Source organism: Salmo salar, chromosome ssa07 (assembly GCF_905237065.1).
Source record: "Salmo salar chromosome ssa07, Ssal_v3.1, whole genome shotgun sequence".
Taxonomy (NCBI): Eukaryota; Metazoa; Chordata; class Actinopteri; order Salmoniformes; family Salmonidae; genus Salmo; species Salmo salar.
The window spans coordinates 29,465,224-29,490,747 of record NC_059448.1 but is presented as its reverse complement, the minus strand read 5'-3'; the positions used below and the strand labels follow the sequence as shown (position 1 = coordinate 29,490,747).

The 25,524-nt window shown below is 41.7% G+C and overlaps 1 protein-coding gene across 1 annotated transcript; it reads right to left on the bottom strand.

The window, feature by feature from the left end:
- Positions 1–1,640: 1,640 nt before the first annotated feature.
- On the bottom strand, positions 1,641–22,539 carry LOC106609061 (ubiquitin carboxyl-terminal hydrolase 12). Its single transcript, XM_014207437.2, has 10 exons — positions 22,176–22,539; positions 20,094–20,174; positions 18,149–18,288; positions 17,920–17,993; positions 17,558–17,811; positions 17,231–17,307; positions 16,924–17,007; positions 13,051–13,248; positions 12,749–12,827; positions 1,641–6,621 (listed from the first exon to the last, which is right to left on the bottom strand). The coding sequence occupies exons 1-10, from the start codon at positions 22,221–22,223 to the stop codon at positions 6,520–6,522; spliced, it is 1,137 nt and encodes a 378-aa protein (XP_014062912.1). The 5' UTR covers positions 22,224–22,539; the 3' UTR covers positions 1,641–6,519.
- Between the last annotated feature and the right edge of the window lie 2,985 nt (positions 22,540–25,524).

The following is a 25,524-nucleotide window of genomic DNA, read 5'->3' as shown; positions in this document are numbered from 1 at the left end:
GATGGATTGGGACTAGAAATGGTCGGACTGGCCCACCATGCCTTTGTCTGGTCTGCCCTATTGTCATTTCTGGGTGGCTGGGAGGTGGTTGGACCATGTTGAGGGACACTGGTATAGAGTAGTGTTTTATACGTATTCGTACAAGTGCAAACGTAGACGGCGCACACGCATTGTTGTAACGTGTGAACTTATATTTTTTACTATAGAGCCTGTCCCCTTCCCCTCTATCCCTCAAATTATCCATGATCTCTCGTGATGCTACGCTGAGCTCCATCCAAACAGCCAGAAAAAAAAATATCAGTGGATGTATCCTTTATGATCATCTATATTCTGAACCCTCTGTTGGCTAACTGAACACTTAATGTTTTATGGAAACGACGGGCAACACTCTGTAAATACATCCGTGTTTTAAACCGTGAAGACTATGGGCTCGATTCAATTCGTAAAGTTCTGCGTTGCAGCGCGATTGACATATAAAGACAACGTTCCCATGCTAGCGGAGACTGCATTCACGTGTCGGCGCAATCGGGAAATTAATTCAATCCCAAGTGCTTTTTCAAATCTCATATATTGGGTTTGAAACATTGGTTGCCATGACAAGGTGACATTTTTCATATGTACAGAGAAGTATATAATCGTGCAATGCGTTTGCTTCATCTTCTGGTAAAGGGGGGGGTACCACATGTAGCGCCTATACATCGTTTCTGTTTGGAACTTACCACGCTTCACATTACTATTGTAATTACTACCAGGGACAATGTGGCCATTAGAGCCCATATTTGTTTTACTTTTTATTTTACATTTGTCATTTTAGCAGACGCTCTTATCCAGAGCGACTTAGTAGTGAATGCATACATTTCATGCATTTTTTTTTTTGTACTGGCCCCCCGTGGGAATCGAACCCACAACCCTGGCGTTGCAAACACCATGCTCTACCAACTGAGCCACAGGGAAGACATATATATTCGAGAACTGAGAATTCAATTGGGCTGAGGATTGAGACAACTTCTTACAGTAAACCTGTCCCTACCACGTAAATGCAGTATTGTCTGTTTTTTGTATTTATATAAAAATAGGTAGGGTTGTGTGCATCCAGTCTCTGTATTTGTTCTGGACCTTATTGAATTGCAGTATTGACATCCAACAAAAGACTTGTTCCATGAGGTGCTTGCTATCCTGTAAATATGAATCTCTACTTAATTCTTGTACCATTAGAGATAATTTTTCTTGGCAATACTTTTCTATACTTTGTAAACAAGCAAGCAATATCCCCTCAAGGTGTAGCTAGATTTCAAACTGTCTATTTTCTTACAGGTGTTTCTTGTATCTTGGAATGCATCTATGTATGTGATCTGAATTAAATGTACAATTGTTGCTTCGTTATCCTTTATTGAATCCAGTGGGGGGGTAAAACAGATTTAGAAACACAAAACAGGGTTGTTGATTCTGAAGCAAGAAGAATCTTGTGTAATGTTTGGGGAAATTCTGTGTTTTTGGAATGTCATCTACTTATGGAAAAGACATGACTGTGTAGAACAGCAGCAACCCCTGATGGAAACAAAGCATCAGCTTTACCAGTAAAGTTCTGTAAATGTCGAAAATGTAACAGAACCAGCGCACACATACAGAGAGAAAGAGACTTTTTCCTTTAAACCAGTTATTTATTGGAGAAAGTTGAGACCAAAACATTCTTTTTCCCAAACATACAATTTTTCACTGCATCCGGGCCGCGACATCTCACTCTGCACCCCAATAAACACTCCTCCCCTTCTCAAAGTGCACTTCAACTTAAATCACTTTACACATAAGAGCAGTGCCGGGTTCAATTCCTATTACATTCTTGGCGAGTTAAAAGAAGTGAAATGGACATCTTGTGGACAAATCCCCCATGGCAAGTTTAGTTGACTGGGATTGAAATGAAATTACCACCCCAGGTAATGTTTCTAAGACCAGGGATTTTTCTTGATCAGGAAAAACTTCCTGGTCGTAAATGAATATGATCAATCGTATAGACCTCTTATTTCAAGCAAGCAATTCATTAATTAATTAATTATACTCCAATAACAACATCTTTATATTTACACATTTGCAATGTCTCCATCCCAAATGACACCCTATTACCTATGTAGTGCACTACTTTTGAACAGCACCCTATTCCCTATATAGGGCACTACTTTTGACAGCCCCATGGGCCCTGGTCAAAAGTAGTGCACTACATAGGGAATAGGGTGACATTTGGGACACAAACATTCTCTCAAATATAACCCAAAATAAATCACAACCCCATTCATCGCAGCTGCCTACACAAGAATGGTAGGTCTAAATTAGTAAAATATATATAAAAAAAGTGAACATCTAGGAAAGTTAATAATTATACTTAAAATAAAAAAATAACTTCAGACCCTAGTTTTAATTTGTGTTGTTCCCACCCGTGTCTTCTAAACCATCACTACCCCTCATCAAGTTTATGGAAGTATGGTGGTGTATGCGTCCCAAATTGTGCCCTTTTCCCTATGTAGTACAACACATAGGGAATGGGGTGCCATTTGGGACACACAGGTACGTGTCAGTACTTAAACAGAATTTCTTTAGAAGAAAAAGAACAGCCTCCTCTCCATCACCTATCCTCATGTCCTTTCCTTCACCTAAACCAGTCATAGTCATTGGTTACGTGAACAACCTTATTAGCGGCTGGGACATACAGAGCAGCAAAAATAGTTTCTAGCGCATCGTGAAATTGTTGTTCCTACAAATTTTGCTGTCGATTTTGAACGGTTAGAGTGATTACCGCCTACAAAGCTGTGCAGGGCTTGTTAGAAGGGAGAGTGATGAATCTGCACAGAATAATTGAGGGAAATGAATTGATTCTCCACAAATGATCTTATAGCATTGTTTGATGATCATCCCTGAACTTTCCAATACCTTCCTGATGCATTTGTTTCTGATACCTCCCAAGTGTCCAAAAATCGAGAATCAAATAGATTGGTCTGTTAATAGTATCTTAAATATCATGTATAGATCAATTTAATATAATGTACAATTTGACTTTGTGACCACCCCCTACCCCCATTCTCTGATGGATATGTGGCTCGCCCAGTGATTTTGTTTTACTAAAGTGTCTCCCTCTGAAATATTAGTAACTACCAATGATCTACACTTAGGTGAAAAGAACTGGACTGGTTAACCTAAATACCTAGAAATGGATAGAAAATGTTGCTGTCCCCTACCCAGGTTTTACACGTCACTGCAGATGAAGGAAAGGAGACAAGGCGAGGAAGCCACGTTAAGACTATTGATAACGCACCCAGGAAGCAAAACGGGACGCATTGCAGACCAGTGTAGTTTGTTAGTTACATAGAAAGCTGCTAGATCTAAACACCATTTCCTGTTTCTCTGTACTGTGTCCTGCGGCGTGTGCTCGCGATCACTCACTTCAAACACAAGTCAACCAAAGCGTGAGAATTGGCTGTGTGTGTGTGCGCAAGCTGCACTGTCAGCAGCAACCCCAAACAAACCGAATTAAAAAAGGGGTCAAACCACTGTTTATATATATATATATATATACACACACACACCTCTGGTATGCCACGCCTCACTTCACTCACCTACTACACACACACCAAAGGTTAGGGAGTACAGAGACGCAGACAGACAGGGTAGACAGAGTGTGCGTCCCAAATGGCACCCTATTCCCTATGGGCTCTGGTGAAAAGTAGTGCACTACAAAAGATACAGGGTTCCATTTGGGACTCAGCCAGTGAGCGTGAACCCTAGAGGCTAGAAGAGTGTACTAGGTAAATACTCTAGATCGTAATAGCCAAAGTTCAATCATTAATGCGTTTAGCTCTCCCACAATCCAAACACGTTCTAAGTAGAGTAGCAAGTCACACAATCTAACATTAAAAGGGCAATTCCTCCACTTTTCAACCTCATATCTCCAACATCATAACAGTGTCAACATATGCAAAAAACAGCACATTTCCATGATCTCTGGTTAAAAAGACAAGGGGGGGGGAACGCTTCTCTGTGATAGCACAGGGTAGGATTAAAGTACAACATTTTTTATTTTTCTCAAAACCTGCAAAGACTTTCTGGCCTCGGTACTGGTACCAAGTTATCGTTACTCATTGTGTATTTATTCCTCATGTTATTATTTTTCTATCAGGTTCTCCTTTTTCTCCTCTCTGTATTGTTGGAAAACAAGCATGTTACAAATATTTTGATTTGCCAGAGGGAGGGTATTTTCTTGCTCCCCACTTCACTGCAAATCTCAAGAGTTAGGAAATCACCGTTTTAACTTTTAATGATGTCATTGGGTAGAACTTAACTTTATATTTTTTCCTACAAAACGTAGAAATGCGCATTTTTCACATAGGTAAACAATGGTATTGTGCTGAAGATAATGAAAACGTGGTTGAATTGCCCTTCAATATCTGTTTAGTTAGGGTTTGCAAAACTCCGGTAATTTTCCACAAATTCCTAGGATCTCCAGATTTCCAGCTTATTCCTTCTTGATTTCTGCGAATCCTCCAGACGGGATTTTCCGGAAGACCTTGGAATTTTGGGGAAGTTACCGGAGTTTTGCAACTCTATACACAACGTAAAAAGGTTTCGTTTTAGTCCTTCACCAATGTCAACCTCATATTCATAATTAGTTAACCCTAAAAACAAGCAGCATGTCTTAGTTAGATTTCAGTACACATAAAGGAATGGTTTATGCTTTAAAATATGAATTAATATATGGTTGCAGAGTATAGCCTAAAAACACAAGATGGCACTCTATACCCACTAGGGCTCTGGACAAAGGTAGTGCACTATGTAGTGAATAGGGTGCCTAGGTCTCCAACTGGTGGGGTGTGTTTGAGATTTAAGAAAAAACTCTGGGCCCTAGTCATAGACTACAGCTGAATCCCTAGGAGACCTGGTCAAAAATAGCACAGTGTGTTAGAGAATCGGGTGCCATTATTAATATATCTACTACTGGCCAGGATTGGTAAAAACTGGCCCTAAGTATGGGCCAACCAATAAGCAGCCAGTTTCGTACTGTATATTTCAAAACGGCAGACAGTCTTACATTCAACTTAATACAGGTCCCACTCTGGGCCTAGCTAACATAAACACCTCCCATGTCAGAGCTATGGATCAGGGCCTTTATTCATAAAGCTTCTCAGAGTAGGAGTGCTGATCTAGGATCAGATTTAAAAGGCTAAACTGATCCTAGGTCAGCACTCCTGCTCAGACGTTTTATAAATAGTGGGCCTTAATCAATGTATCTTTCTGTTGAGAGTACAGGCACTGTTCCAATACCTACACCAGCGTATTACTTAGAATGTATTGGGACTGCATACTTGGTATTGTGCTAGAATAGATATTGGGACAAAGCCTTTTAAAAAGAGTGAAGTTAAGTTTATTACCCCAACTGGCAGTGTAGCACATACTTAATATTATAAACCAAACAACCGCTATGTTTGGTTTACTTGTACGGTCCAAAAAATGAACAGGAAACGCTTGTATACTTCAGGCTCTGATTGGAAGGTTCATATCAGGTGACAGGAAGAGGAGCTTAATGTTGCAGCAGCCAATCAGGTTTATAAAGCGTTAAAGACGACAAAGAGGATGGCTGGGCTATGTCCCAAATGACAGCCTACTCCATATATAGTGCTCTACTTATAGACTGCAGTACATAGGGAATATGCTGTCATTTGAAGCACAGCCATTGATACCAATGAGATACTTGCTTGCTTAGGAGACGGATATAAGATAAACATCTGGTTGGCAGGTTATTTGTAGTTGGTGGTGTAGTTTGCTGTTGTAGCCAGAGGGGGAAGTTAGAGAGCATATATGTGTGTCCCTTTAAAACAGATGGTAATATAGATGTGCAGCTTTCAGCATCTGAACCATGATATAATAAAGCACTGCCAGATCTGGCCCGGTGAGCTGCAAAGGGACCAAACGCAACTCTCCACCCCATTCTCCAAACTAACAACAACAACTGGCAACAAAGTATTGAGAACATTCAGGAAATGGCAGCTCCACTTTTCATCAATCCCAAATCCTGTTCAGCCCCTCTGAGTGGCACTAAATATGACAACGACACCAATAATTGATGACACACCAGTAATGGTGCCACATCAGTAACGGCACACCGTGTAAGCAGAGAGCTAGCCAAGCTAACACAGCATATATTGCTAATCTGCTGTCAAACCCCAAAAAAAGACGATGATGAAAAGGAGGAGAGAGAGGGGGGGGGGGATGACGAAACATAATCCCCGGTACCTGCTCTTCGTTCTACGATGTCATATCAACTGATCAGTTGCTCGGGCATCGTTGGCTCGTGTCTGCTGAAGATCCTCCTCCAAGCATCCGCTCGGCGCTCCACAGCTCCCGCTGTAAAGCCTGAATATTTAAAAAACAGGTGGTGGGCTAGGCAGGGCCTGTGGCTGCCCAAGCCCCTCCCCTCTATGCTGAGTCCCAATCCCAATGGCCCGTTTCAGCCTTGGGCCGCTGCCATTTGCTGGTTCAGTCCCGGGACTGGTAGAATAGGATGTAACCTGACTCAGAGTTCTTAGAAATGTCAGACGTTAGACCGTAGAACTCCTCGATCGCCTGGGCATCGATTTTCTATAAAGGAGGAGAAGAGTTTAAGATTAGGCCGACTCGCAAAATGACGGCCTACTATTCCCCATATAAATCGCAGAACCAAATCGCAAATGTTTGTGTCTGTCACGACACAAACATATAGCGACAGAGTTCACCATATAGTGCGCTACTTTTGGCCAGAGCCCTATCTTTTTACTGTGTTCTGTGTCATACACATTTTGGAAATCTGTAAGAATATATCTTTGTGGTAGAACAAAGGTGGATCCCCTCAGAGGAAAGAGAATATATCAGTAGTGCATCTACCAGTTGTGAGGGTAGAGTAGTGAGGCAACAATGTTTACTTGCAGTTCATTCCAATGTCAGTTTCCAGGAGAAAAAGGTACCTCTCCCTTTCTCCTGGAAACTGAAATTGGAGTGGACTGCGTGCGAGAGGAGGAAGAGAAGAAATTCAAAACAAACCCACAGCAGCCATGTCTACTCTTCTATGCCCTCCCATTCCAAGTTCCCCCTTCGCTACAGATCTAGGATCAGCTTACCTTCTCCAAACACCAACCTTAACACTAGAACCGCTAAAGCAGTAATTTGACTGCTCATGAATTTAAAACAATTATCACTGCCATTTTTAAAAGGTATGGCCCCCTCCTTCCTTGACTTTTCGTAAATAAGTCTATATAACATATTGTCGTTAGAATCTTAATAACACTAACAGAAATGGAGTTATAAAATCAGTTTTAGGAGGAATGTCATTTTTTTTTGAATGTTTCCCCGTCACCCCTCCTTCTCCCGGCAGTTGAAGGTGCTGTGCCCAGTTGATAACTGCCTTGAAACTTAACCTAAACATTTTTACACATACAGTATAACAGATTAAATAAATGAAGTTAAAGTATGATGGGGGAGAATGTGTGAGTTGATGAGTGAGAGGAGAAAACAATGCCAAATTATGTAAACACCAATTGGGAATGAATAAGAGGGAGGCCCATTCTTTTGTATTGATGTGTTCTAATTATAATCGCATGTATGCTATATCTAGGTCCCTATTAAAATCAGTTGTATTTTTTGCCTAATTCCATTATTTTTTTTCCTAAGTGCTGTTTTCTCCAGGTTTCCGTTATCCCTGTTTTTTTTTAAGGTTTACTCCCTCAACAACAAAAAAAACATTTTTAATGGAAAAAAAACAACCAAATTGGATGTTTTAAATCCTCAACAATGCTTAAACCACACAAGGAGAACACTTTTGAGGTCTGGGAAAAAAAATAAATCTAAACTTTTCATTTACGAGTGTAGACATCCTTTAATTTAACTGCACACCAGCAAGAGACTCTTTGATTAGTGGTGTTTCCGTAGCATACACGTGATTGCAGAGTTTACTAAACAAATCGCCACTGCATTGACGCAAACCATCATGATATCAAGTAGGCACTAGCTACTTTGTAGTTAACATTTAAAATGAGAAGGTTTTTTAGGAAAGCCTTTCCATTTACCAGAAGACGCTACACAAAAAGTGCTAGACAAACGCACACACAGAGACCCGGGCATTCCTGCATTACCTCTAAAGAAAGTTAAAGGAAAATATGAGATCACTGATACATTTTGTTAATGTCTTATCAAATTTAGGCATATTAATACATTTTTTAACAACTCCAATAAATGTCTTTATATTGTTGAACCCTGCTTTAAAATGTCTGGATTCTGTCCACAACGCAGATTTTAATAGGGCCCAACATAACAGTCCACTGAATCGTATTGGTCTACACTGGCCTACTTGTGAGTACACAGCGAGAACGTGCATCATTTACAATGGCAAGAAGACGAAGATAAACAGATGCACATGCTGCCGCGTGGCAGGGAAGAAATGAATCATGACATCTGATGATTATTCTTCTGATTCTGAGCCTTAGCCTGACCGACACCGCCGAGGCCCAAGTGCAGAAAGCCGCGCACGGAACAGGTGTCGACGCCACCACCAAATGAAACTGCGATGCAGGGACAGAAGAGGGCATGGCACCATTTGGATAGAACAAGCTGGTGACAATGCTACAGGTTGATTACCACAGAGAGCAGGCCCGACAAATCAAGCAAAAAAAACCTACATCAGCAACGCACTCACATTTTTTGTTTGTTTGTTTGTTTGTTTATGTGACACGGATATGCTCCAACTGATGCCATTGCATGAAGACGCTACAGTTGCAAAATTCCTGGAACTTACAATAGGATTCCGGATTTCCTGCTTATTCCGCAAATCTTCCAACCAGAATTTCGGGAAAACCAGAATTTCTTGAAAGTTCCCGGAGATTTGTAACCCTAGTAGACGCACACCATGAAAGCACGAGCTGACAACAATTGAATAGTTTTGACTGCTGTCAATTCGACATTTCTATGCAATTATTGATTTTGTGCTGATTTTCACTATTTATCAAGCACACTTGGCGCTTATAAATGTGTAGGATACTAATAATATTTGACCGTGCGTCTTGGTGGTTGGTGTATATCACATTTGGTTGCTGTTACCACATTCCAAGACATATGCCCTTGAATGCGTTTATTTATTTTTTACATAGCCTACAGTACCAAACTAATGAAAACGCTATTGTGTTCATATTTTCAAGCATGGTGGTGGATGCATTACATTATGGGTATGCTTGTCATCTGCAAGGACTAGGGAGTTTGAGATAAAAAAAGATACAGAATTTGAGCTAAGCACAGTCAAAATCCTAGAGGAAAACCTGGTCTGCTTTCCAACAGACACATTCATCTTTCTGCAGGACAATAACCTAAAAACGCAAGGCCAAATTTATACTGGAGTTGCTTACCAAGACGACTTTGAATGTTCCCGAGTGGCCTAGTTACAGTTGACTTAAAGCATCTTGAAAATGGCTGTCTATCAATGATCAACAACCAACTTGAAGAATTTAAAAAAAGAATAACGGACAAATATTGTACAATCCAGGTAGGGCTGGGGTAAATGGCATAAAAATTGATGTTTTTTGGGGCGATTCACAATATACACACACACAAAACTGTGTATAACCCTTCAAATGAGTGGATTCGACGAATTCAGTCACACCCGTTGCTGACAGGTGTATGAAATAGAGCACAATCTCCATAGACAAGCATTGGCGGTAGAACAGCCTTACTGAAGAGCTCAGTGACTTTCAACATGGCACAGTCATAGGATGCCACCGTCCCAACAAGTCAGTCTGTCAAATTTGCTGCTCATAAGCGTGGAACTGAGAAAAATTGATTTTATTTACCTTGGTTTCACAGCAACTTAATGCAGTTACTGCTAACATGACCTTCATTGTCTCCAAAACACAATAGAGGCCTGATACTTGTCCACATGATTAGCATGTATTTAATGTAGCAAAAATGACATAGCGCACTTTTGACCAAATTATTAGTTACTGCCTTTTTGCTTGATAGGGTAGTATACCCTATAACACTATAGTGGGGTGGTAGATGGCTACCTAGTCTCCTTTAGGGCCCACATCAGGTTCCTACATGGTACATACACCATAGGCATTCAACAAGCTCAGACATATCCACAAAATAGTAAGCTCAGATAGATCCAGCTCAGAGGCCCAGCTCATGGGATACATCAGATTTTTACACTGACCAAAAATATTAGATGCAACATGTAAAGTGTTGGTCCCATGATTCGTGAGCTGAAATAAAATATCCCAGAAATGTTCCATACGCACAAAAAGCTTATTTCGCTTAGATTTTGTGCACACAATTGTTAACATCCCTGTTAGTAAGCATTTCTCCTTTGCCAAGATAATCCATCCACCGGTGTGGCATATGAAGAAGCTTATTGAAACAGCATGATCATTACACAGGTGCACCTTGTGCTAGGGACAATAAAAGGCCACCCTAAAATGTGCTGATGTCTCAAGTTGAGGGAGCATACAATTGTCATGCTGACCGCAGGAATGTTGAGAGCTGTTGCCAGAGAAGTGAATGTTCATTTCTCTACCATAAGCTACGTTGTTTTAGAGAATTTGGCAGTTTTAGAGAATTTGGCAGTACGTCCAACCGGCCTCACGACCGCAGACCACATGTAACCACGCAAGCCCAAGACCGCAAGAACCAGGTTCCTCACCTGCGGGATCGTCTGAGACCAGCCACCCAAACAGCTGATTAAACTGAGAAGTGTTTCTGTCCGTCATAAAGCCTTTTTTGGGGGAAAAAAACCTCATTCTGATTGACTGGGCCTGGATCCCAAGTGGGTGCGCCTATGCCTTCCCAGGCTCACCCATGGCTGCGACCCTGCACAGTCATGTGAAATCCATTGATTAGTGGTCTAATAAATGCATTTCAATTGACTGAAATTGTTGCATGTTGGGTTTATATATTTTCTCAGTAGAGAAAGGAAAATGAACGTGCTTATGCAAGAAATGTTAGTGCATCAAATCGTATCGCATCGATTCGTTCTCCAATCAAACCAAATCGTTTCAAAAGTAAAACATATCGTTCCTATATCACATCGGAGCCGAAGTATCTAGATACGTATCGAATAGTCTTGAAAGGGAAAGATGCACCTCCCCAAATTAAATGTATTAATTATACTGTTAGAATGTTGCAGTCAGAATGATTGGCTTGAAGGGGCTCCATTGAGGCCCAGCAGTTCTAGTGTAAATGGGATAATTTGACATTTTGGCAATTTTTCTACTTGCCTAGTCAGATTAGCTCATGGATACCCTTTTAAATGTCTCCATGTGCAGTTTCAAGGTATTTTCTGGAGCCATTGTAACTAGTATAAGCTCATGACTGGACATCTAGACTGACTATGGGTAAGTAGAAAATAAAGGGCTTAACTGCCAAAATGTCTAACTACCCCTTTAACCATTACAAGGTAAACCCACAGCTGATCTGAGACCAGTGTCTTTCCAAGCCCAGTGGAAACTTCATCACTCAGCCAGGTTCTGCTCATCCACCAGATGTTACAATGGGACTCTTTCCATAGCGGAAAAACCCTAGACACTGATCAACGATCAGTTTTGCATTGTTTCACTCTAATGTTTACGCTGGGTAAACTGAGTGTATGCTGATTCTAGATCTGTGCCTATGGAAAGTGTCTACCCGAAGTGGAAAAAGCAGGCCCCTCGATTGCTATAACATACCTCTACACTGTGGGTACATTTGAAACAGAGCCATGTACTACTACTGTGCGGACTCATTTCCTGAACGTGACCTGGACTGAAAGCATTTCACCAGACGCAGTAGGCCTACTCGACTTTCAAGTATTTCATAGTGTGTGCTATGCCATGTTTTAATGCATTCTCATTACCTGAGAAAAGCAGGTTGATTATGGTGAGTGTGAGAGAGAGGACAGAGAAAGCTAGACTACCATACACGGACAGAAAGACAACGACGACTACCCCCCCCACCCCTTCGGCTCATTCTACTAACTTATCGAAAACTGATATTTCCAGTCTGTCTCCCGCTCCCTATTCATAAAGATTCCACATTATGAACACAGCCACCTGGAGCTATCTGGGTCGACCGAAGCGGAGCAAGGATGGAATTCCAGACAACATTGGAAGCAAGTAGGGATCAAACCTGGGTTCAAATACTTTTAGCGTTTGCTCTAGCTTGCCTGGAGTGCCAGATGTTTGGTGTTTACACTCCTTCCGAGTATTCTATTGGTTATATTGTGCCAGGCAAGTTCAATTAAGCACAGATACAAATATTTAAAATGATTGCAAATCATATTTGAACCCAGGTCTGGTATGTAGTAGGGGGATGCACTGGAATGCAGCTTGGAAAAGGTCTCTGATGGGTCTCTATGGATGCTGTGAATGAGTGAGTAGAATCAAACTACTAGTTTATACCATAAAAATAGATAGTGTCATTTGTTGACAACAGGTCATTATTGGAGGCGCCGTTGGAGACATTTATTGGGAATTTGCGAGTACCTACAGTTAATTTAGCCTCTGTTTTGCCAGCCTCCAGCTTTCATACCATATTTACAACTAAAAACTGTCTTTGAAAACACAGCTTGCGTGTTTGAGGGTCCCATGTACCACATCCGATCAGCATCTCACTCTTCTCTTTGAACATACGGAATATAGACTCATTGAAGGAAAACAACCCTTAGAATATAAAGAGATATCACTAGAAAATAAGAGTATAGACAAACTCTCCTTACCTCTACTATGTCGTCATCAAACAAGAGCCAGAATCCATGACTCTTCACTATGGTGATGTAATGACCACGGTTTGGACCACTGGAGAGAGAGGAACATACATACACACGTTATAGACAGGAGGTACAACTAAAATACTATGCTGAGCAGGAGAGAAGAGAGATGGACAGAAACAGAGAAATATTGAAAAGGTGACAGACAAGGGGAGAGCGAGAGATAAACAGTCTAAAAATAGACCCACACACAGATCTCTGGCACAATCTGAGCGAGCGACCACACACACAGTCTCTCCCTCTCCCTTTACCTTCCACAGTGGACGACCACGGCGACCAGGTCGTACATGCGGTCGGGGTTGGTGGCGTCTCCTGAGGTGTTGAAGAGGCGGAGCTCCAGGGGGAAGACGACGCGATAGGACAACTTGGTGTAGCGATGCAACTGGTCCATGTATTTAAACCTCTTCAGGTGTAACGCCAGGATCATAGGGAGCTTCTTAACACGCATCCTAATAATAATAAAGAACATAATAATATATGATATAGAGAGGGAAGGAGTAGGGTTAAAAGATCCAACGCAGCCGTTTTTTAAATCTCAATAACAAATCATTTCTGGGTAAAAGAAAATTAGCTTTTATAGGCAGAGAGGTTTGGAACACTTAAGCAATAAGGCACAAGAGGCAGTGCTGTATCATGAATACAGTCACAGGTAAATGGCGATGTTCAGCCCGAAGCGACAGCGTCATTTACTTGGATATGTCCATGATGATGATGATGATGATGCGTGATTTTGCCTGGCTCAAACAATGTTGTCTCATCTTGTCTGGGGACCATTCACTCTCCATGTACAGTGAGGGAAAAAAGTATTTGATCCCCTGCCGATTTTGTACGTTTTCCCACTGACAAAGAAATGATCAGTCTATAATTTTAATGGTAGGTTAATCTGAACAGTGAGAGACAGAATAACATCAAAAACAACCAGAAAAACGCATGTCAAAAATGTTAGAAAATGATTTGCATTTTAATGAGGGAAATAAGTATTTGACCCCTCTGCAAAACATGACTTAGTACTTGGTGGCAAACCCCTTGTTGGCAAACACAGAGGTCAGACGTTTCTTGTAGTTGGTCACCAGGTTTACACACATCTCAGGAGGGATTTTGTCCCACTCCTCTTTGCAGATCTTCTCCAAGTCATTAAGGTTTCGAGGCTGACGTTTGGCAACTCGAACCTTCAGCTCCCTCCACAGATTTTCTATGGGATTAAGGTCTGGAGACTGGCTAGGCCACTCCAGGACCTTAATGTGCTTCTTCTTGAGCCACTCCTTTGTTGCCTTGGCCGTGTGTTTTGGGTCATTGTCATGCTGGAATACCCATCCACGACCCATTTTCAATGCCCTAGCTGAGTGAAGGAGGTTCTCACCCAAGATTTGACGGTACATGGCCTCGTCCATCGTCCCTTTGATGCGGTGAAGTTGGCCTGTCCCGTTAGCAAAAAAACTCCCAAAGCATAATGTTTCCACCTCCATGTTTGACGGTGGGGATGGTGTTCTTGGGGTCATAGGCAGCATTCCTCCTCCTCCAAACACGGCGAGTTGAGTTGATGCCAAAGAGCTCCATTTTGGTCTCATCTGACCACAACACTTTCACCCAGTTGTCCTCTGAATCATTCAGATGTTCATTGGCAAACTTCAGACGGGCATGTTTATGTGCTTTCTTGAGCAGGGGGACCTTGCGGGCACTGCAGGATTTCAGTCCTTCACGGCGTAGTGTGTTACTAATTGTTTTCTTGGCGACTATGGTCCCAGCTGCCTTGAGATCATTGACAAGATCCTCCCGTGTAGTTCTGGGCTGATTCCTCACCGTTCTCATGATCATTGCAACTCCACGAGGTGAGATCTTGCATGGAGCCCCAGGCCGAGGGAGATTGACAGTTCTTTTGTGTTTCTTCCATTTGCGAATAATCGCACCAACTGTTGTCACCTTCTCACCAAGCTGCTTGGCGATGGTCTTGTAGCCCATTCCAGCCTTGTATAGGTCTACAATCTTGTCCCTGACATCCTTGGAGAGCTCTTTGGTCTTGGCCATGGTGGAGAGTTTGGAATCTGATTGATTGATTGCTTCTGTGGACAGGTGTCTTTTATATAGGTAACAAGCTGAGATTAGGAGCACTCCCTTTAAGAGTGTGCTCCTCTCACTGTTCAAATAAACCTACCATTAAAATTATGGACTGATCATTTCTTTGTCAGTGGGCAAACGTACAAAATCAGCAGGGGATCAAATACTTTTTTCCCTCACTGTATGGTACAGAGATCGACACTCAAAAGTGAAGGATTGTTTCCAAGTCTAGACAGGGAGACTTATATTAACCTCGCTGTAGCAAACTAAATGCTAGGATGGAAGGAAGGGGAAAATAATGTGTGATAAATACAAGAGATGATTCGGACAGCAACATGATATTCTTATGGCGGCTGAGTGATAATTTTCAGATGGAACTGTTAGCAGACATAGCGTGCCTGTGACGGCCAATAGAGCACGGCTTGGAACGCTGCTTGTCCAATCAGCATCCAAACAATGAGTTGTATAATCTTTCTTATTGGGCTATTAACTAATTTACCACATGGTGATGTCAACATGGAATGGAAAAACTCCCTCTCACCAAAACAGGCTGAAATTTCAGGTGTTTTTTCCCCAAACAGCTCTTAACCTCTAGGGTAGGGGGCAGTATTTTCACATCTGGATAAAAAACGTACCCGATTAAATCTGGTTATTACTACTGCCCAGAAACTAGAATATGCATATAATTCTTTGATTTGGATAGAAAACACCCTAAAGTTTCTAAAACTGTTTGAATGGTGTCTGTGTATAACAGATCTCATATGGCAGGCCAAAACCTGAGAAGATTCTGTACAACATTGAATGATGACTTTGCAGCCCCTGGCTGAAAAACAGTAGCGCATTTGGATAGTGGTCGATCTGAGAACAATGAGACGGGCGCACGTGTGCACGTGAAGAGACCATTTTACATTTTCAGTCTTTGAACGAAAAAGACGTCTCCCGGTCGGAATATTATCGCTAATTTTTTGTCACGATACGCATCCGCACGTCACCGTTCGGATAGTGTCTTGAACGCAAGAACAAAAACAGAGGATATTTGAACATAACTATGGATTATTTTGAACCAAAACAACATTTGTGGATGAAGTAGAAGTCCTGGGAGTGCATTCTGACGAAGAACAGCAAAGGTAATCACATTTTTCTTATAGTAATTCTGAGTTTAGTGAACGCCAAACTTGGCGGGTGTCAAATTAGCTAGCCCGTGATGGCGAGCTATCTACTCAGAATATTGCAAAATGTGCTTTTGCCGAAAAGCTATTTTAAAATCTGACACCGCGATTACATAAAGGAGTTCTGTATCTAAAATTCTTAAAATAATTATGTTTTTTGTGAACGTTTATCGTGAGTAATTTAGTAAATTCACTGGAAGTTTTTGGTATGTTTGCTAGTTCTGAACGTCACATGCTAATGTAAAAAGCTGGTTTTTGATATAAATATGAACTTGATTGAACAAAACATGCATGTATTGTATAACAATGTCCTAGGAGTGTCATCTGATGAAGATCATCAAAGGTTAGTGCTGCATTTAGCTGTGGTTTTGGTTTTTGTGACATTATATGCTAGCTTGAAAAATGGGTGTGTGATTATTTCTGGCTGGGTACTCTCCTGACATAATCTAATGTTTTGCTTTCGTTGTAAAGCCTTTTTGAAATCGGACAATGTGGTTAGATTAACGAGAGTCTTGTCTTTAAAATGGTGTAAAATAGTCATATATTTGAGAAATTGAAGTAATAGCATTTCTAAGGTATTTGAATATCGCGCCACTCGATTCCACTGGCTGTTGACTAGGTGGGACGATTTCATCCCACATACCCTAGAGAGGTTAAACTAAAAAGGCATTATAATTTTCACAAAGTATTATTCCAACCTCAGTGGGGAAACATTAAAACACAGGTAATCATGTTTTTTTGACTGCACTGGGCCTTTAATGTTAGTATTTAAACCTCTTTAGGTGTATGACCGGCAAGCTTCGATCCTGTCTACTAATCACCTACTTACTGTATGTTTGCGCCAACTGCCATTTAAATGCACTTTTTGGCCACGTTTTTCACAGAGACCAGCCAGCTCACCTTTTCTGTGCCTCCTGTTTACTCCGACACTGTTCACAGTAGTACTTGTATTCACTACATAGTGTCTCGGTGTTGCTGAAACCCCTGTGGAGAGAAAAGAAGAAGACACACACACACACAGATGAGTTCTGGAGCATCCACAAAGTGATGTCATTTGGCATATGTATGACTTGGGACTTTTTCATAACGCTTCCTCTTATTTGGGCCTACTGAACTCTTCAGTTTTTCCTCCATCCATTCATTCATTTATATTTTCCTCTCTATCCTCACAGTGGCTCTCTCTCTCTGGCAGTACACACACACCTACCTAAGACAGTGCGTGATGGAGGTGTTCTGCTCCACGTCGACAGACAGGTCCAGGAAGTCCTCATCTTTACTGCTCACCTGGACAAGCACAACATTGGTGACATCTACCTCTGTTTAAAGACTGTTCAGTAATAGGAAACTGGCATAAATTACAGCTCCAGGCCCCATTCCTCTCCTTCATTTATAAACCAATGACAGTCTCCATTTTGAATCTGCCTTTACCATTACAATAGTGTCGAGAAACTAACACAGCCCGGCATCCATTACTGCTCTCCGGCCCATTCATCTCCCCATTAACAGCCTCCATCTTGGATCTCCCTCCACTTACAGCTTCACAGTTGAGGCAACGCGTCTCGTTGGTCAGGGTTCCCTGGAAGATCTCATGGACCCAGGTCTGCTGTATCTTCTCCCCTTCCTCTCCTCCTCCTGTCCCGCTGCTCCCCCCACCTCCTCCGTTCTGTACCAGTTTTCCGTTCTGCTGTCGCTCCTGGCCCTTCTCCTCCTGGAGCAGGTCAGCGATAGTGTTGAGGAGGTAGTTGAGGAACTCATGGGCATCTTGCTGCATGTAGTTGTCAAACAGCTCTGGAGAGAGAAGAGGATAGAGAAAGAGGGGATGAAGGAAGAGTAATGAGCTGTCTAAAGTCGCTACATTTTCTCCATTCTCCTTTGCACCCCTCCCATCCTTCTCACCATTCTCCTTCCTCAGACGGGAGATGAACTTCTTGGGAGGGATGACGCCGACCTTCTTCTTTTGTGTAGCGATGCTGTTGAACAGGATATGTTGCCATGAGTTAAAGAAAATTGTGACAAAGTTTCAATGGTAACTTCTTTTCCCATATCTGATCTAATTTTGGTTCCAAGAACAATTTCATGTGTTTATGCAAGAGTCTACAAGTGGGGCACATTCTCTCCCCTTTACCTGTTGAAGAGGTCAGACAGACAGGTGAGCAGGGACTCTTTACGTCTGGGCTGGACCTTGTAGGCCAAGACCTTCTCCCTAAAAGGACGGCAGAAGTAGAGGGCTTGCAGCACCGAGTTACAGTAGCAGGTGTTCCCAAACTAGAGAAGAGGAGAGAGGGAGGAGACAAGACGAAAGGAGAGGAGGGTGAGGTAGAAGTGTGAGAGCATGTGATAAGTCTCGTGTTACGATAGTTGGAAAAAGGTCATTCAATCTTAACTCAAAAGCAAACACACTAACACTAAAATCCATGTTACTCTACCATGGTACTGTAGCTATGGTTATATATAGTGTTTGTGCAGGTGCATGCTGGGAAACTTACAGTTGAAGTCAAAAGTTTACATACACTTATGTTGGAGTCATTAAAACTCGTTTTTCAACCACTCCACAAATGTATTGTTAACAAACTAGTTTTGGCAAGTCGGTTAGGACATCTACTTTGTGCATGACAAGTAATTTTTCCAACAATTGTTTACATACACTCAGTTGACTGTGCCTTTAAACCGCATGGACAATTCCACATGGCTTCTGATAGGCTAATTGACATCATTAGAGTCAATTGGAGGGTGTACCTGTGGATGTATTTCAAGGCCTACCTTCAAACTCAGTGCCTCTTTGCTTGACATCATCAATCAAAAGAAATCAGAAGACCTCAGAAAATAAGTTGTAGACCTCGACAAGTCTGGTTCATCCTTGGGAGCAATTTCCAAACGCCTGAAGGTTTGTTCATCTGTACAAACAATAGTACGCAAGTATAAACACCATGGGACCATGCAGGGGTCATACCGCTCAGGAAGGAGGCTCGTTCTGTCTCCTAGAGATGAGCGTACTTTGGTGCGAGAAGTGCAAATCAATCCCAGAACAGCAGCAAAGGACCTTGTGAAGATGCTGGAGGAAGCAGGTACAAAAGTATCTATAGCCCCAGTAAAACAAGTCCTATATCGACATAACCTGAAACGCCGCTCAGCAAGGAAGAAGCCTCTGCTCCAAAACCACTTTAAAAAAGCCAGACTACAGTTTGCAACTGCACATGGGGACAAAGATCGTACTTTTTGGAGAAATGTCCTCTGGTCTGATGAAACAAAAATGGAACTGCTTGGCCATAATGATAATTGTTATGTTTGGAGGAAAAAGGGGGAAGCTTGCAAGCCAAAGAACACCATCCCAACTGTGAAGCACGGGGGTGGCAGCATCATGTTGTGGGGGTGCTTTGCTGCAGGAGGGACTGGTGCACTTCACAAAATAGATGGCATCATGAGAAGGAACATTTTGTGGATATATTAAAGCAACATCTCAAGACATCAGTGAGGAAGTTAAAGGTTGGTCGCAAATGGGTCTTCCAAATGGACAATGACCCCAAGCATACTTCCAAAGTTGTGGCAAAATGGCTTAAGGACAACCAAGTCAAGGCATTGGAGTGACCATCACAAAGCCCTGACCTCAATCCTATAGAAAACTTGTGGGCAGAACTGAAAAAGCATGTGCGAGCAAGGAGGCCTACAAACCTGATTCAGTTACACCAGCTCTGTCAGGAGTAATGGGCCAAAATTCACCCAACTTAGTGTTGGAAGCTTGTGGAAGGCTACCCGAAACATTTGACCTAAGTTAAACAATTTAAAGGCAATGCTACCAAATACTAATTGAGTGTATGTAAACTTCTGACCCACTGGGAATGTGATGAAAAAAATTAAATCTGAAATAAATCACTCTCTCTATTATGCTGACATTTCACATCCTTAAAATAAAGTGGTGATCTTAACTAACTTAAGACAGGGAATTTTTACTAGGATTAAATGTCAGGAATTGTGAAAAACTGAGTTTAAATGTATTTGGCTAAGGTGTATGTAAACTTCCAACTGTACCATGACCAACATCTATGGTTTATATTGTTGGTGTTGGTACTTACGTTGACCAATCCAAAGTAGTGTTCATTAACTGGAAACTGTTCCGGTCCGATCTCCTTCTCCAAAGCTGAGGCATTGGCGCCCTGGAAAGTAAAGTATTGCATTTACATAGTGTCTGCTAAATGGCAATCTATCGTCCAGAGTGACTTACAAATCAGTAAGAGTCAAAGGGAGTGCATACCATCAGCCATGTATTCTAGCCAAGAGTGCCAATAATATCCACACTAGAATACTTTTTAGTATGCTCTAATAACTTTTCATGTAGTATGAATATTGGGATATAGCCTAGTTAGATTCACTGAAGGCCTGCCCTACACACTGCTTGGACTGTATCCGCACCAATCCCATTTGACCCCTGGGTCTGGTACGTATCGTTATGTAATGATTTTACATGGTATCAAGTGCACCGTCTGCCCGAGACCTGTCCAGTATCATCTTGGGACAGAAGGCATGGTCCTCCTAGTCTTTATCCATGACTACCCATTTATGAATTTATTATGATGCTCTGTCATAAAAGAATGACCACTGCTGACTGAAATAACTAAAAAGGTGTGCTTGTCTCATATGTGTGATGTTTCCATACGATGCAACCGATCTACAAGACGCAGACAGAAGATGCCGGTGTACTGACTAGCTAACCCCTGTGAATGAAAACCAAAGGCTATGAATATGACTAGCAGTAGCAGGGCTTAAACACACTGGGGTGCATTCATTACGTCTTGCAAAGGTTTACCGTTTAATAACCAAATAAGAATACATTGAAACACACACACACACACACACACACACACACACACACACACACACACACACACACACACACACACACACACACACACACACACACACACACACACACACACACACACCACTGGGAGAGAACTAACTGAATTTGTCCAATATAAACTCGCAAAAAGTTCTCTGTTTGGAGTAAAAGGCCTCTGTTGCAAAAGGTTGTGCAACAGACAAAATGCTTTGTTACAGAATCGCCATAATGATTACACCCCTGCCATTCTTCTCAACTAGCTGTTGGTCTGATAAGGCTTGGTGCAGCGGCAGGGGGATGAAATACGGGTTCAAACTTAATCTGTCACCGGATAATGCATTTCTTTATCAGCGACTGGTAGGCGAAGTAGATAACCTGTCACTTGTCAATGTGGGGAACCGTGAGAGTAAGATTATGTCACACAGGGTGGCACGTTCCCTGGCATCTTTGATGTTTTGACAGAGGGACAGGTGAGGAAATTGGTTGAGTTGCATTTCAGGTGGAGAATCTCTCCAGGAATGATTGAATGACACAGCCAGCGTTATTTTAATCCATAGAATTCAGTTACTGCTGATAGCTACATAACAAACCAATGAAGCCCAAGCTAACGTTAGCTAGCTAACAAGCACTGACCTCTGCAACGGATTTCACATTTCATTTGCTGCCTTGAGGTATATGAAAACAATACATATAGAGCGAGATTAGCAGAGCACAGCTAACTCACTATGTAGGTAGCTAACTTGCCAGATAAATGTTGCTGGCAAGCATCTATTCAGTAGCTGGCTAATATTTCAGTTACCTTAATGTAGCTAGCTAGTTGAAGTTTAAAGGTTGACCAATATGATTTCGCTAGCTAGTGTTAGTAACGTTAGCATAAAATACTATCAAATAAAACGCCTAAGATGACGGAGAAAGCAACATAACTACCTAAGTTAGTTAGCTAGACAATTAACGTTAAATTTAGCTAACTCTGTCAACACGTTGTGGTATTGATAAAACTAGCATTAGCTTGTGTCTAGGCTATATGCTAACTAGTTAGCTGGCTCTTATTTGCTAACTAGCTAAAGTTAGCTACCCCTGTTGATCCACCCATATCAAAAGACCGTGCAGTCTAGTGATACTTTGCCTTCTTGAAACCCAACAACTAAACGCATCAATAACAGCCACCTATGTTTGCTTCTCTAGAGAGATGTGCCTAGCTAGCTAACCAACTTTCTGGAAAACCTCAGTCATGTCCTGTTCGACAGGTTAGTTAGCATTAGCCAACTAGCTAATCGCATAGAAAATAACGGTTTTTAAACCGAAAAAAATGCCTTACCATCGTACAAATCGAGGCGATCTTTCGGACTGTCATCAGTATTTCCATCCGTCTGTCGCCATATTGGACCGAACCCCAATTTGAAAACGTTGACAGCCGCTGCGGCTGTTGGAGTTCAGGGGAGACCTTTTGCACCGTCCAGTTTGGGAATGAGGGAGTGTTGATGCACGGCTCTGACGCTGCACAGTTTCCTCTCAGGCCAGTTTCGTGGCGAGAACGAGGCTCGCCGATAAAGTACACGCGCACACACGTTTGGGCACTAGCACTGGGTGGATTATAATTGACTGGTCGTTGCGCGGATAATAAAGCAGGCTAAATCGTAGCCAATGCAACTCACTCTCAGGATGTTTAATAGATCAGTCATGCAAGAATGCAGATCTAAGAATGCATGGACATAGAGAGGCAAAACCGTCAAAGACGTGGAACTGTACTGATTGAACTAAATTAGGGACAGATCACAATTTATTCGGGGGGAGAAGTGGTCCAAAACAGGGGAGGGTTGTGCGTTTTTTTTTATTGGGTATAGGGGAGGGTTGTGCCTATTTTTTTCCTGGTTAACATTTGCTCTTTTGCAGGTTTTACTATAGCATTTCTTCCATCCTAGCCACATTTTCTCATCTGCTTGCATGCGCCACCCCTATATCAAGGTGTTTTGGTACTTCCCTTATGCACTACTCTTTTCTGTTTACTACAGGTCAGTATAATCTACCAGTCTAAGGTCTATCCTGCCCTCTATCCACCATTCGTAGTGACAATAGGCTGACTATCAATCATACCACACATAAAAGCATTCAAAGCTGCATCAATTTGAACAGATAAGAACCAATAGAAATAGCTGATAGACAGCAGACAGGCCAGGTGCATCATTGTGCATGAAAGAGCAGTGAACACATGAAACACACTGCTCAAAACCTTACACAGCTCCCCTATTGATCTTGTTTACACTGTGTGCACAATTATTAGGCAAGTCAGTGTGTTGACCATATCATCATTATTATGCATATTTCCCAACTCCAAGCTGTATAAACTGGAATGCTTATTGGATTTAAGCATATCAGGTGATGTGTATTTGTGTAATGAGAGAGGGTGTGGCCTAAGGAGATCAACACCCTATATCAAGGTGTGTATAATTATTAGGCAAATTATTTTCCTCAGGCAAAATGGGCCAAAAAAGAGATTTAACTGACTCTGAAAAGTCAAGAATTGTAAAAAGTATTTCAGAGGAATGCAGCACTCTTGAAATAGCTAAGATATTGGGGTGTGATCACAGAACCATCAAACGTTTTGTTGCAAATAGTCAACAGGGTCGCAAGAACCGTGTTGAGAAAAAGAGACGCAAGTTAACTGCCAAAGATTTGAGAAGAATCAAACGTGAAGCTACCAGGAACCCATTATCCTCCAGTGCTGTCATATTCCAGAACTGCAACCTACCTGGAGTGTTCAGAAGTACAAGGTGTTCAGTGTTCAGAGACATGGCCAAGATAAGGAAGGCTGAAACCCGACCACCACTGAACAAGACACATGTTGAAACGTCAAGACTGGGCCAAGAAATATCTGAAGACAGATTTTTCAAAGGTTTTATGGACTGATGAGATGAGTGACTCTTGACGGACCAGATGGATGGGCCCGTGGCTGGATCGGGAACGGAGCTCCACTTCGACTCAGACGCCAGCAAGGTGGAGGTGGGGTACTGGTATGGGGTGGTATTATTATGATGAGCTAGTTGGACCTTTTCGGGTTGAAGATGGACTCAAACTCAACTCCCAAACCTACTGCCAGTTTTTAGAAGACACTTTCTTCAAGCAGTGATACAGGAAAAAGTCTGCATCTTTCAAGAAGACATGATTTTTATGCAGGACAATGCTCCATCGCATGCATCGAAGTACTCCACTGCGTGGCTAGCCAGTAAAGGCCTTAAAGATGAAAGAATGACATGGGCCCCCTTCCTCACCTGACCTAAACCCTATTGAGAACTTGTGGTCCCTTGTTAAACGGACGATTTACGGTGAAGGAAAACAGTACACCTCTCTGACCAGTGTCTGGGAGGCTGTGGTTGCTGCTGCACAAAACGTTGATCGTCAACAGATCAAGAAACTGACAGACTCCATGGATGGAAGACTTATGACTGTTATTGAAAAGGGTGGCTATATTGGTCACAGATTCTATCTTTTTTTTAAATGTCAGAAATGTTCATTTTATAAATTGAGTTGTTTGTTTATTCTCACTTTAACAGATGAAAATAAACAAGTGAGATGGGGGAACTTTTCGTTTTTCATTTAGTTGCATAATAATTCTGCACACTAATAATTGCCCAATAATTGTACACACATAGATATTCTCCAAAGAAAGCCAAAACCTCACTTTTACTTTCTTAAATATTCAGGTTTGAGGTTTATTAACATTTTGGATTGACCGAGAGCGCTGTAGTTGTTCAATAATAAAATTAATCCTCAAACATACAACTTGCCTAATAATTGTGCACACAGTGTAGAAACAATACATTTATCCTACCTAGACTATAATAGTAGTATTCAACTCCACAATGCAATGAATACTTGCATTATTGTTTCAAGTGAGTACAACATTCTACTCTAGGCTGCAGTGAAACTGTCATTTGAATAATTGCGCAAAAGTCCTGTGATTTGACTGTTTTTAATTCGATTTGGATCAGTTGTGGGACTACTCTCGACAGTTTATAAGTTCTAGAAAGGCACTATAGCAGGCCAGTAAGACTGTATTTTTACTTCTGATACTGATGTAAAAGTATCAGAAGAATCGTCTGTTTCAGATCATTATCCCAAGTCCTCCCATAATCATGTGCCACATATACTACTGGCAGGCCCAGTTATTCAGGAAAGCTCAACATGTGCTTTGCCTCTTCTCCAATCCAAATGGCTATTCCTCGTGCACCCAGAAGCTAATGCTTCAATATAGCCTAAATATTTATCATTTAACTGTTAAAATGTATTACCTTTTTATATGTGACATCAACACAACCAGTCACAGTGTATTAATCGGATTAGGCTACTACAAAAGTCTCCTGTAGGCATACGCACATTCATCCAAAATATAATTTCAGCATCCTCAAAATGGCTTGACATTAACCAGGTTTCCATCCAACCTTTTTATGCAGTGAAGTACCCTACATGTCGGATAGAAAGTGTCATGAAAAAGCATGGAATTTATTAGGCTACAGATGAAATGAATTATGATGAACTTCAGTGGGTGGTGAAAGTGCAGGTTGATGCTCCTTTCAATAGGTCTTATTCTGGTGACTTGATGATTGATGCTTGGCTGCCATTTGACAAATAAAAATAATCTAGCACTTTTGTCCATAATCTCATGTAGT